This window comes from Vanellus vanellus (assembly GCF_965231255.1).
Source record: "Vanellus vanellus genome assembly, chromosome: 4".
NCBI lineage: Eukaryota > Metazoa > Chordata > Aves > Charadriiformes > Charadriidae > Vanellus > Vanellus vanellus.
This window is the reverse complement of record NC_138909.1, coordinates 36,523,559-36,536,037: the sequence shown is the minus strand read 5'-3', so window position 1 is coordinate 36,536,037 and position 12,479 is coordinate 36,523,559. Positions and strand designations below refer to the sequence as shown.

The following is a 12,479-nucleotide window of genomic DNA, read 5'->3' as shown; positions in this document are numbered from 1 at the left end:
CTCTTCAAGGAGACAGTCACCAATCAACTTGTGGGACCGTTAGCAGATACATGCAAAATACAGCTGCAGTCTTCAGCATGTGTGTGAGGGAGTAATTTTACAATGCGAATCGCAATTCTTCTGCATGAAATGCAGAGAACAGCTGCAACTGTTCTCACAGGCGAGTGAGGCATATTAGCCCAAAGATTCCCAATCTCTCTCATGAAAACTGGTCAGGGTAAATTAATTGCATTAGGGGGATTTGAATTCCAGTAATAATTCTGCATCCACATAGACTGAATTTAAATATGAAAAATAGCAACTACCATAAGAACAGTATATGAACTTGAATCTCAAATGAGTCCAATTATGCATTGCTTTCTGCAGTTATCCATTCTCTTGCTCGCAATCTGCCTCACTTTCCAAAAACCTTGTTTACCTCGCTATCATCCCACTGCGACACATTTGTTTCTTTATCATTCTTGCAGAAACATCATTATAATATCCTGTGAGGCAAAATTTCTAAAATCTTTCCCATTAATGAAAATGTCTCATGCAAATAAAGACCCATCTCTAAAGGCCAGGGTAGAAGGTGAACTTAGAAATTATACACAGAATCACAGAATCACTTAGGTTGGGAAAGACCTTTAAGATCATAGAGTCCAACCATACATGTCATCCACAGAGAGTACAAAAGTTAACTGCCTAATAACTCCTTCTGACATGTCCATCCACAAACTGACACCAGAGACCCTCATCAAGAGACTGTAGCTTGCCATTGGCAATGATGCAATCAAGTGCCTTCTTTAAAGCCCACATTTGAGTATCCTTGAGACTAAGTAGTCTACAACACTGTCAACAGGGTAACTCACAACACAGCAAGAACAGCTTTAGAAGAATGTTTTGTAACCAAGTATTAGGCAGAGATACCTCTACACTATATGCAATCTTTACCTCCCCCCATGCTTCCCCAAGAGGTGCTTATTCTTATAAGCAGAATAAAGACCTCTTGTGTAGAAGATGAATTCTGTCAACTCCTTTGAATCCAAAATAACACATCATTCTTCCCCCATACTCCAGTATACCACATAACACTCATCCCCATGATATTAATCAACAAGTCACAATGCTTCAGAATTCATGATTAAATTCAAGTCAATGCATAGCTATGATTTCTCATTTAAACGGCATCACAATTTCAACAGAACTATTTATACTGACATACTACTAAATAATAAAAAGGAATATCCCGTTTTATATTTAGACTGAATAAAGTTTCAGAACTACAAGAAAAAGTGTTCACATTTATGAATCCTACCTACTGATCTACAACTATTTTGAAAAGCACAGAACATAATATGACATTTGTGATAGAAAAATAATCACGAAATTTTGATATAAGAATGAATTAAATTAGCACTTCCATTGCAACAGCTCTGTGTGTGTGTGTATATATGCTTGAAAATAAACCTGAGCAAATACATAACATAGTGCCAGTCTTGTCTATACGGTGAGACATGGCAGTGCACAGTACAGCTACTAATAAGCTGATCCACATCTCTGGGAATATGCTTTTAAAGGGTCTGCGATCTTTGTTAGTGTGTTTGAAAAAAGTGTCAAGTCTCATCAGCAAAAGCTCCCTCTGCCCCATATGAAAAGGTCACACTGTCAAATTTCATCAGGATGTACACAGTGTGTCTCTGAAAAACGTCCAACAGAATTTGTCAGAATTGCTACCAAAAGATTCCTCTATGCAAATACACGCTCTTGCACTTAAGTTTACTATATTCACGTACCCACAGAAAAAGACCATTTACCTCTCAAGTATTCTACCTGGAAGCCCACAATGAAATCTTAGTTGCATAACTCAAATACATCTATTCTTATCCAAAGAACAGAGGGAAACAATGTGCTTACAAAAGGGAAAGAAGCACACCAACTTTGTGATTCAGGGCTCCCTAACAACATTTTGTTTTTCCTTCAGTGGACAACTCCCTCCTCCCACTTCATTTACTAATAAACTCCATACCCACAGTACAGCTGAAGGAAATTGCAAACTTCTGTGCTGCTGAACTGCATTTTGCAAGGAGGCCCATCCCAGAGCGCTACGGTTTTTGTCCAGTTCAGGATGTCACTCTGCTGCACACCTCACGTGTCACAGAAGTTGCAGAGAAGAGTCTGGAAGGCATCGCAGGAGGTCCTCCAGTCTCTGTACCAATGACTCAGTGCATGTCCAACCTTACCTATGCCGTTTCTGAGGTATTTGTAGCCTGTTTTTATGGTTTCCTGTGTTAGAGCTTTTACGACCTTCCTAGGCAATCTAGTTCTGGGGTTGACTATTGCTACCATTAGAATAATTTTTCTTCCAACCTTTTTTCCCCTGCAATTTAAGGCTCTTACTTATTACCAAGTTCTCCATGAACCTAAGCAACAGGCTTTTCCTTTACTTTTTTGAAGGAGATAGATATGTGAAACCCACCAGGAGCAGCCTTCTTTTGAGCCCTATTTTTGTAAAACTGCTCAATGTCTGGTCTTTTTGCTCTACTCTGAATTCTCCCTAGTTAGTTATACACCTCGCCAGTATACCTTTCACAGTAAGAATGTCTTATATTCGACCAGTAAACTATATAACCCTGACATTATTTTCAAACCGGCACCCCTTAACCAACTGCTCCGGATCATTTCCGTAACACAATATCCTTGAATGCGTATCCGTCCTTGCACTTGCCACTACTGAATTTTATTCAGTGTTTTTCAGACTATCTTTGCAATTTGTCATACTCATTTTGAAATCTCACTTTGTCTTTTGTCTATGCAGTCCCTCCTAGTTTCGTCATCTGCAAATATAAAAAAAGCATACCTTCTATTCTATTATCCAGCTCATTAATACAAATACTGAGCAGGTGCACAGACGTGACAGACCCTATTAGAACTTGTTCAATTCAACCTCCCTTTCTGATACTCAATTACTAACGAATACACCTTGAGTACAATTGTAGAGTAGTTTGAGATTCATACTACTGCAGTTTCATCAGGATTGTATTTCCCTACTTTCCTTACCGCAGTATCATACAAAACTGAGTCAAAATACCAAAGACAAACTTCTCCCAAACTACAAAGGTCTCTTACAGTGGCAAAGACAAAATCTCCGTGTTCTTCTAGGTGTTTCCAAATTATTTCTCTATTCCAGACTTTTTTTTTTTTTTCTGATATCCTGTTCTTTCCAGTGAAACTAGTTCATAAGACGTTAAAGTGAGGAGGGGAGAAAAACCATAGGAAATACTCTCAAATACACCACCACTGCCAAGATTAGTCTAGCACTGACACAACCTGCCCTGAAAAATGTCTGCAGTTAAATAGCACAGAACAAGGTATTTATATTAGGAATATACACTGATAATATATGGTCCTAATCTAGATAAACCCATAACGAAAATATACCCTACCATCCCATAACACATGTGAGATTTCCTAACATGTAAGATTGGCAACACATTTTTTTTAAACGAGGCCAGGGAAGACTACATTTGACAGTCCTGCAACGTAGCACTGAAGATAAATTAAAAATCCACAATACCTTTCCGGACCTCATTTTGCATACGGAAGTCATGAAAAGATATAAACCAGTATTTTTTTAAAAAATCCTTTGAATATCACCATAAGTTTATCAAAACAGTCTGAATGAATGGTACCATACACAACTAACATAGCGGGTCTAATACTGGGAGAGAGAAGCAAAATAATCACTCCACAAAAGCCTTTTTGTTTCATATATAAATGATCTATAGTTTACTTCCATTTAATGCTGTCTTCAGGGCTTTAAAACACGGCCAAATGGATTGCTGCTGATTCATTTTAAATCACGGAGTATCATAAACGGAGTCACAAGTAGCCATTTTCCACATCACAAATTTTATCAAGTGCCTACCTTTCCTAAGCAGCTCAACAGCTTTTGCCATAAAGATTTACTGGCTCAGACAATAAAATGATTCCCACATATTTCTCCCCTCTGCCTCTCACCCTAGGTATTTTTTCTGCCATTCCAATATAAACAAATAAGAAACAAAATAAACAGAAAGACCAAAAATAAGCCCTGTGAGCTTTCTTGTTTAATTTCAAGAAAGGTAACTTGCCAGAGTAGCCAGTTTATTTAAGCAGGCTGTTACATATGTTAGCTAAAGATTTATCTTCCAACTACCTCTTTTCTGAGCATCCAAGTAAAACCCCACTGGCATAAGACAAGCTATTTTAAAAAAAATTTCCTTTTTTTTTTTGTTTTGTTTTTGTTGTTTTTTTTTTTTTCTTAACAGGCTAAAATGCAGCTTCATTTTAAAGCAAGTTGGCTTAAGTTGATGCTCCCCAAGAAGAATAGTCTTGCTAGAATGTGTTTGAGGTATAAAAATGCAAATATGCATGTGTCTGAACATTTAGGACAGTTTTTCATTGCAGAGTAACCTCTTAGCTGGAGTCCAAACTTTAGGCTAAAAACAGAGACAGAGAAATTCTCTGAAATGCTGAGAATTAGGGCCTTTTCCTGAAAGATGTTCAGATGCTTCTGAACTTCAGCTTTCCATCTTTGGTTAAAAGCCCCACATTTCACGCACGCAACTTAAGCTGCAGCAGTCTGTCCTAGTGGTCATTATTCTTCGTGGCTGTTATATATATTCTCCTTTCTTTCTAAGTGGAACTGGGGGAGCATCTACCCTGCTCCATATTAGGGAGTGGGGGAAGCATAAAAAAAAAAATATCTTGGCTCAATAGTCAAGTAAATGTGTTCTTTCGTTATTGGTGCACATTTACATCCATTTTGGTAATCCATGATGAAGTGGAAAGAAGGAAAAAAAAAGGGGGGGGAAGGCTTTGTGATTTTGTTTTTATTAGTAGCAGGTAGCCCGCAAGTTATGTACATAAACATCCATTGACTATTTCCTGTCATATCGTCATCCAGATCCTCAGGAGATGAATACATTAAATATACAATTCTCCGAAAGATGCGACTAAGTAAAAAAAGGAGTGCTTGCTTTTAAACCTAGTATTTTTCTATGTAATTTCAAGCAAGTGTCTGGTTCGCTCAAATAATTTCTAATTGCAGATCTTTGTTAATGATATTGATTCATAAACCATAAAAAGGACAGCTTGTCTTTTAGATGCCAGCTGCATATTTCATGGTCAGTAGCTAGAAAACATCCTCTTAATTGCAAACTGAACATATTGGATCTAGAGGTGATTAAAAAAACCCTCTCTCTATAGGCTTGATCTGTACCCTATTGATCTTGGTGGCACCTACACCAGGCTTAAAATTATTTGTAGACATTCACTTTTCCAAGTGAATCATTACATTTATAAAAATAGCTACTTAATAGTTCATTAACTGAAAGCACTGACAAGACTCTTCCATTTAAATAACCTTTCTGGTATGTTTTCTGAACAATAGGCTTTGCCACAATATATAAAAGAAAACCCATTAAACCATTTTGTAAATTATCGGCATTTTGATGAATTTTGAGTAAAACTGATGCAACTCATTTTAAAGCCTCTCCATTAGACACGATAGTCTAATCTTCATTTCATTTCTTCAATACTGCTCCCCCTCTAGGAAAAGGGACTATTCCCAATATAAGTAAAAAAACTCCAAAAGAATCTCGCACTTGGTACTAAGTTTTTGTAACATTAAATACATCTGTATGCATAACAGATTTTCAAATTGATTTGAATTCAACAGTTAGAACATAATAGCTGGGTCTCTCAACAAAAAAAATCCCAAACAAAAACCCACAAAACCCAAAATAAGCACCCCACAAAATGCAGCAGCTAAATCAACATTACCTTTTCAGCATTCAGCCTCAGGATATTAAGATGAATGAAGAAACTGGTAAACCCAGAACTATTTTCTCATACTGTCTGTATACCCCGATATAATTCTTCACAACAGTTTGTCAAGCTGAAATTTTCGGTGTTTAGACACATCAGCATGACAAAGTTTTGAAGCATCTACAATGAAAAAAGACACTTTCAAGTGCATACTACATATAGCATGGCATTTTCGTGGTATTCAGTGATGTCCGGATGTTTTCCCAAAATTCATTTGCACACAGCCATTTAAGCATTACTTTTAGAAAATAATCTAACCCTGAACTGGACTACTAGTGATGCCTCTGAGATCACACTGTCGGAGACTCAAAAAGATAACTATCTGGATATTTGTGGTTTAAAAATCCATTGTCCATTTGAGCCTCTTATGCCTCTTGCTACAGGATAAAAATAAACAAAGACAGCAGAAGTAAAAAGGTTGACACGAAAATGGGCACATTATATGTGTTGTATCTGGCAGTTTGCTAATTTTTGAGAATACAGTTTTTCTACATACGTTCAGATTACTGTTTGAAAGGTAAAAACCTAAGACATAAAAATTATCAGTAAGTGGACATTCTAAAAACATGCTAAATAAACCAGGAATGCTGACAAGCAACATCTAAGACCAGCCCCAGAAATATTAGCAATCGTACCACACAGAAGTCACTTACTTCACTCAGTATGTAACTATTTCTGAGATTACTGTCCTATGGAAAGGCACACAGTAACCAAAGCAAGGCTACTGTGAAAACAGTGTCTAAGACCCAACAATGTTTTATTACACAATAAATCAACATCCCTCTAATTACAGTGGAACAAGAAGTTTGACATTCTAGAAATGTTTATTTTACAGTGAACATTGAAAATGTTTAGCTGTTGCCAGTTACAAGCTGGCCAACATCTCGGAGCAAAATCTGTATCATTTATACTCTTAGGCTGCCAGACAAACATTTCCATAAAATTAATTGTCAAAAAAAAATTTTATTAGCTCCCTAACATCTCTTTCTGGCGGGCAGAAAGAATTAAACTTAGGCAGCAGATTAATCTCGATGTTACGTGGAGCTTTTTTTATTTGCCTTATGAAAATCTGGATAAATTATGAACTATTGAAAGCTTGCATTCTCCATGCCTTTGTCCTCTACCGTAATCTTTAGGGAATCTAGCAGCATCACATGTATCCAACTTTGCATACATACACATTAGGTCATATTCTCCTGGAGGAACAGAGAATCTCTTCTCTACAGTGGCTGCTTCCCCATGAGAATATCCTCCAGCCTACAAAAATCTGCCTCAAAGCTAAGAAACAAGGGCTCTGTCCTGTGCCAGCTGAAGCAGGATTACAAGTTTAACGGAGAAACACAAAATCCCAGTACCTCTTTTCTTTTTTTTACTTCTGATGACTGTTGTCAATTTTACCGCCTTTAATGCAGAGGAATAATTTATTAATCAATCCTAACTCACACAAGATGGCTTAAACAACATTTCCAAGTGGCAAAGACAAGCTTCAACCACTGAACTGCAGTGGTCATTAGAAGAAAGCCATATATTCTGCCATTCTAGATATATTTTTACAACACCCTACCTGTAAAATGGAATTATCCAAATATATCCACAAGACCAGACTATTACGTAGCTTCCTCTAGTGGTCCGTCCCTAAATCTTGTTTCTTCTGCTATTTACTGTAGTTAATTGTTACATACAAATACTGAAATTCTGCAGTCAAATGCTGTAAACTTGGGAAGGCATTAGAGTTTATACTTCAGCTTTCTAATACAAAAGCCAAGGAAATTAAGCCAAAACACATAGCAAAACATTTGTTACTGATATTAAAAGGACAAGCAGTGAAGTCAGCAAAAAACAGAGTTAGTATTTTAGTATTCTGATTTGTCCCCTTGTGAATACACATTATAGTACGTGTAGTTACATGGTAAAACATAACTTTCCCACCACAAGACTCAGGAAGCAAGACAGATGTTCAGCTTTTAGTTGAGTCTTCAGATATTTGCTATGAATCATCCAAACTTTATTTTGACCCTGGAATTACTGTGTGTGTTTGTTTGTGTTTTAATGAGGCTCATCTCTGTACAATAGGTTTGTTTCTGCAACACTCCTTTGAGGAAAAGAGAAATAAAAGAGGCATAGCAAAGCATTCACCAAATTTGAAGGCCACTGAAATCAGATGATAATTTGATACATCTCTAAAATATCACAACAAAATTCAAAGCAGCTCTATAATATGAGATGGGGACATAATAGAGTAAAATTTTATATTAAGCGTTAGAAAGACTTCCTTACAGGCTGAAGTCATTAAGGAAGAAGAGGGAAAACCCAAATGTAGACAGTGACCACTGCCCATTACAAAACATATTATATTGAACAACCCAACTCTTAAAAGACTGCAATTAACAGCAATCTCTGATTTCTGTCTCAAAATTAAAATGAGGTAATTTAAAGTTAGCAATCTCCTCAGGTGATTTAACTGAAAATAATCACAAGGATTATATTATCTAAATTGTACAGCTTGTAGAAAATTGTATCACTCATGCAGTTGGAAAATGCTTTAAAATTTGTGAACCAGTAACTTTGATTATAAGGTTATTCTGTGAAACAGCAGCAGTAACTTTCATGTCTAGCTGAACACTTTCCATTGCCTGAGATTCTTTATTGCCTTCTTACACTAAAAACCATAACTTCCTGCATCTTGTTTTGCCTTTGCACTTTCCTGCACTCTGGAACAAGAGAAATGCTCCCAACCTTTTTTTTTTTTTTTTTTTCCTCTCCCTTAAAGCCTGTAAAATTCCATTCAGCTTTGACAAAGACATTAAGTCCCCAAAATTGACATCACCATTTATTCATTTATACATTGCCAGCAACAATGTGCACTGCCAGTACAACAATGACTGATGAAACATATAACGAAGCAGAAACTATTTAATCAAAGGTCAGGGACAAATTATTTTTGAAACACTACTGCATATTCCCCTGGGAACCCTACAAGTAGCTCAGCAATGCTAACCTCACCAACTGCCTTGAATGCTCATCCCTCTATTGCAGCCACTCACATGTAGCTTCCACACATTTTAATACCAAAAAAAAACCCAAAACCCCTAAAAACCCTCAAAAAAGAGACAGGCATGACTGAAGTAACTAACAATTACATTTCTTTCCCTTTCCCTCTTTTCAGGATATTAGTCTCTGTGTTGCGAGCCCTAGCATTCAAGTTATGATTTGCTCCTAGTATTTAGGAACGTGCTCGTTACGACTGCCTCAAGAGAGGCTCCTCAAATCGTTCAGTGCAATGCTTACTATAAGAGTATCTCAGCAGTTAAAATACCTGGTACTGCGGATCCCTCTGCTGTCAGTATCTGCCTAACCTCATTCATTTTTACAGCTGGAATCAGCTGGAACATGTCTGTTACTTGTCCTCAGGAGAGCACACAGCGAGGGATTTACAGCACAGTAACTAACCTCAGGTCTCAAGCTTGCTTATTCCCTGGCATACCATTGCATCCTCAGGGAGACATAACGCAGCTGACAAAAAATGTCACAGCCCCTCAAAATAAAATATATCTGTCCAATTTTGGGGTGTGCTGCCAACTCTGTTTATGTTCCTGGGTTTCTCTCAGCACATTTCTAAAGCTGGGGACTTTGTTAGAAGAATAAGGAAAGAGAAAGATTCAGTCAGGTATCTTCTCAGGAAAAGGTCTGTGCCTGTTCCTCATCACTCCATAATGGCATTTTGGCATTACAGCAACTGAATATGCAATGGTGTTTGGGTAGCAATGTAAGAGCCTAATAAATAAAACATGAAAGTTGAAGTAGAGAAAATTCAATAAAATTTCATGCATGCTTTTCATTTTTCATGCTAAGGATCAGAATATTAAGTACATTTCAGTGCCCAATTCTGCATTAAGTATTGAAGTCACTCATCATTCCTCATATTCCATTAGAATTAGAAACGCCAACCAAAACCCAGCATGTCAGAGACAGTACAAACAGAAAGTCAACAGTGTAATACGATACTTACGTATAAGTGACAATTAAGTGTCTCTAATGAAATGCTTATATTCTAAATACACGAGACAAAGTAAGTAGAAAGATACCTGTTTTGCTAGTGTGGAACTGAAGGTAAACAGGAGCTAAAGACTACTCTTCCTAAATACATTCTAGGGTTCAGCACACTTAGAAGTTATACAATCTATATGATTCTAGAAGGAATGGTCCTGATATTAATTCTAACGCATCACAGTATTTCAGTTTTAGGATTGTTTGTTAACTGCTCAGTTGCTGGCAGAGTAAATATCAATAACACCCCCCCCCCTTAATATGATACAGCAGAACATGAAAAGAAATGGTCAGTGTACCTGTATTGTATTGCTTACAGCTTTAAAAAGCAGCTGCGCTTTCGCTTATCTCTGCATTCCAGATTTTAAGCTAAAGAAGTGCAGACCCTTTTGTGCAAAAACTCACTTTAAAAAATACAAAACTTACGCATTTCCTCAACGACGTCTGGATCACATTCTCTGTATTTGTCTATTTCTGCCTTTAGCTGCTCTTTTTTCTGACGAAGAGCAGCAAGTTCCTCTATTAGAGCTGCACGTTCTGCCTGAGGATTCAAAGTACATTGGGAGATACAAAAAAATACAAAAATAAAAATCAGTAATTATTGCACAGAATGTTTTTCAAAAAATAAAAATATGTAAATTTAAAAGCTGTTTTCACTACTGCTTTCTGTCATTGAACCAGTTGAGCATTTTATGCACACACGAAATTCTCACTGACACTAAATGATATTGAGTACAAATGGGAAGGAAAAAAAATAAGGCCAAAATGGATAAACCAAAGAACAATTTTCTACAACCTTTGAACTCAACGTGGTTTAACAAACTCCAAACAGATCTCTTAATTTTTGGGCTTAAAGGCTAAATGATATTTAGGAGTGCTAGTCTTGTAATTAAAGACAGCATTACAGAAAAACCTACCGTTCACACTTCCACAAATTGGGATGCTGTGTATGAACGCTCTCTGAATTTATTTCTTTCCTTTTTTCCGCACCATTTAAGAGCAGTGGTCTTAAAAATAAATCCAGATATTTATGACAAGGTAGTTTTTGCTGGGAGAGTATACAATATTGACCTCAAATATTCTATTGATCAATAAGAATCTGCAGACACTGACTCAACACAAGCTCTCCCATAGCCAGCTCAGCACATACTTCTAATTCAGTCTGTAGTTACAGCCAAACACTGTAACTGGCTGATATTCAAAGAACTCATGCTAGGCCACTGGCTAGCCTAAAAAAGCCAGATAGCATGAGTTTGTAAACCATCAGGTTTTTAGTCAATGGCAATTTCCACAGCAGTCCAGCAGCGTGAAGTGTTTTTTCATTTGTGTTTTTTTGGTTTTTTTTTTTTTTTTTCCAAACCTCCATATTCCTAGTGCTTTTGCCAACAGTCTGGGTTCAGCATGTTCTGAAAATGCAGATTGGAAATCAAAAGCTTCTAGATGCTAGAGTATGGAGGCCAATTGCTCAGAGACCTACATCATGATCTAGATTTCTTGGGACTTGTTCCTGATGTATAATCTGGAATCAAAATGTTGGAAGCATCAGCCAGAACAGGATTTCCAGGGCCAATAGCTTCTTGCGACTAGGGCAGGCCACATGGTGAAGCCCAAGTCTCGAACATTCCATTTGGAAACCTGACAAGCACAACTGTGTGAGAAACCTGCCTGTGATTCCCCGATTGCAGTCAAACCCAGAGCATTTCTATAAAACATTTTGCATTCTAAGATTTGGCACTTTCCTACAAAATTTGATTCCACCTGAAAGTTTCTGGCCATCCCTGTTTACGCATTTATTTATTGGAGGTTTAAACCACTTTAGACTGAGCATCTCAAAACAAATCAGCAACTTAGAATACCATATGAAGTATTTCTAACTAATATGCTACTTCATATGTACAGTAAATACAAAGCCTAAATATTATTTTGCAGTGTTAACAGCTTCAGCACGCAAAGAGCACCAAGCTTACATGGCTGCTCAGAACAGTACTTTTGAAATCTAAATTATAAATGAGATTAAAAAAATAAGACCCCAAAACCTAAGTTTGCAGTTACTAGATTTGGCAGTTCAGCAACCATTGGCAACTTTGGACATACCTCTGGGTAGTTCAAGTTTTAAAATATCTTTAAATCTTGACTTCAAGCAGTCACACATTTTCTCAGCCTTGGAGCTGCCAGTTGTCAATATTTTACTCATTAGTGCATGACCAACTAAGGAATAATCTAAAATCTGATTTTTTTCTGTCCCTTTCTCATGTCCAGTATTTAGAATTCTTAATGGATTTCCAACTACTACATTCGTATGTACAAACCGTGCATACTTGTAGCCCTATTTCCTGGTAGGAGTGCCTCCCCCCAGAGCAACTTACAGTATCTTCACGTCCAATTTTTGATTTCTCGATGCTTTTTTGTAAAGCCTCTTTCTTCTGACTGCTTTCAGCAAACTGATAAAGGGAAAAAAAGAACAAAATTAACCCATTTCAGTAACGTATATTAAACATACTTTTAAAATGTGTATACATAGAAATACATTTAAACAAACAGGTGGATATACACTTTTAAGTATATAATATATATTTATAACT

At 36.9% G+C, this 12,479-nt stretch overlaps 1 protein-coding gene across 1 annotated transcript in view; it reads right to left on the bottom strand.

Annotated features, from left to right (window-relative positions):
• The window catches only part of MND1 (meiotic nuclear divisions 1), a gene marked incomplete at its 5' end in the record, with an annotated part of 40,951 nt that overhangs the window by 7,013 nt on the left and 21,459 nt on the right, over positions 1-12,479 (bottom strand). The window contains 2 exons of the mRNA XM_082482520.1: positions 10,324-10,438; positions 12,264-12,338. Coding sequence (XP_082338646.1) covers positions 10,324-10,438; positions 12,264-12,338 — 190 coding nt within the window. The remainder of the gene's footprint in view (positions 1-10,323; positions 10,439-12,263; positions 12,339-12,479) is intronic.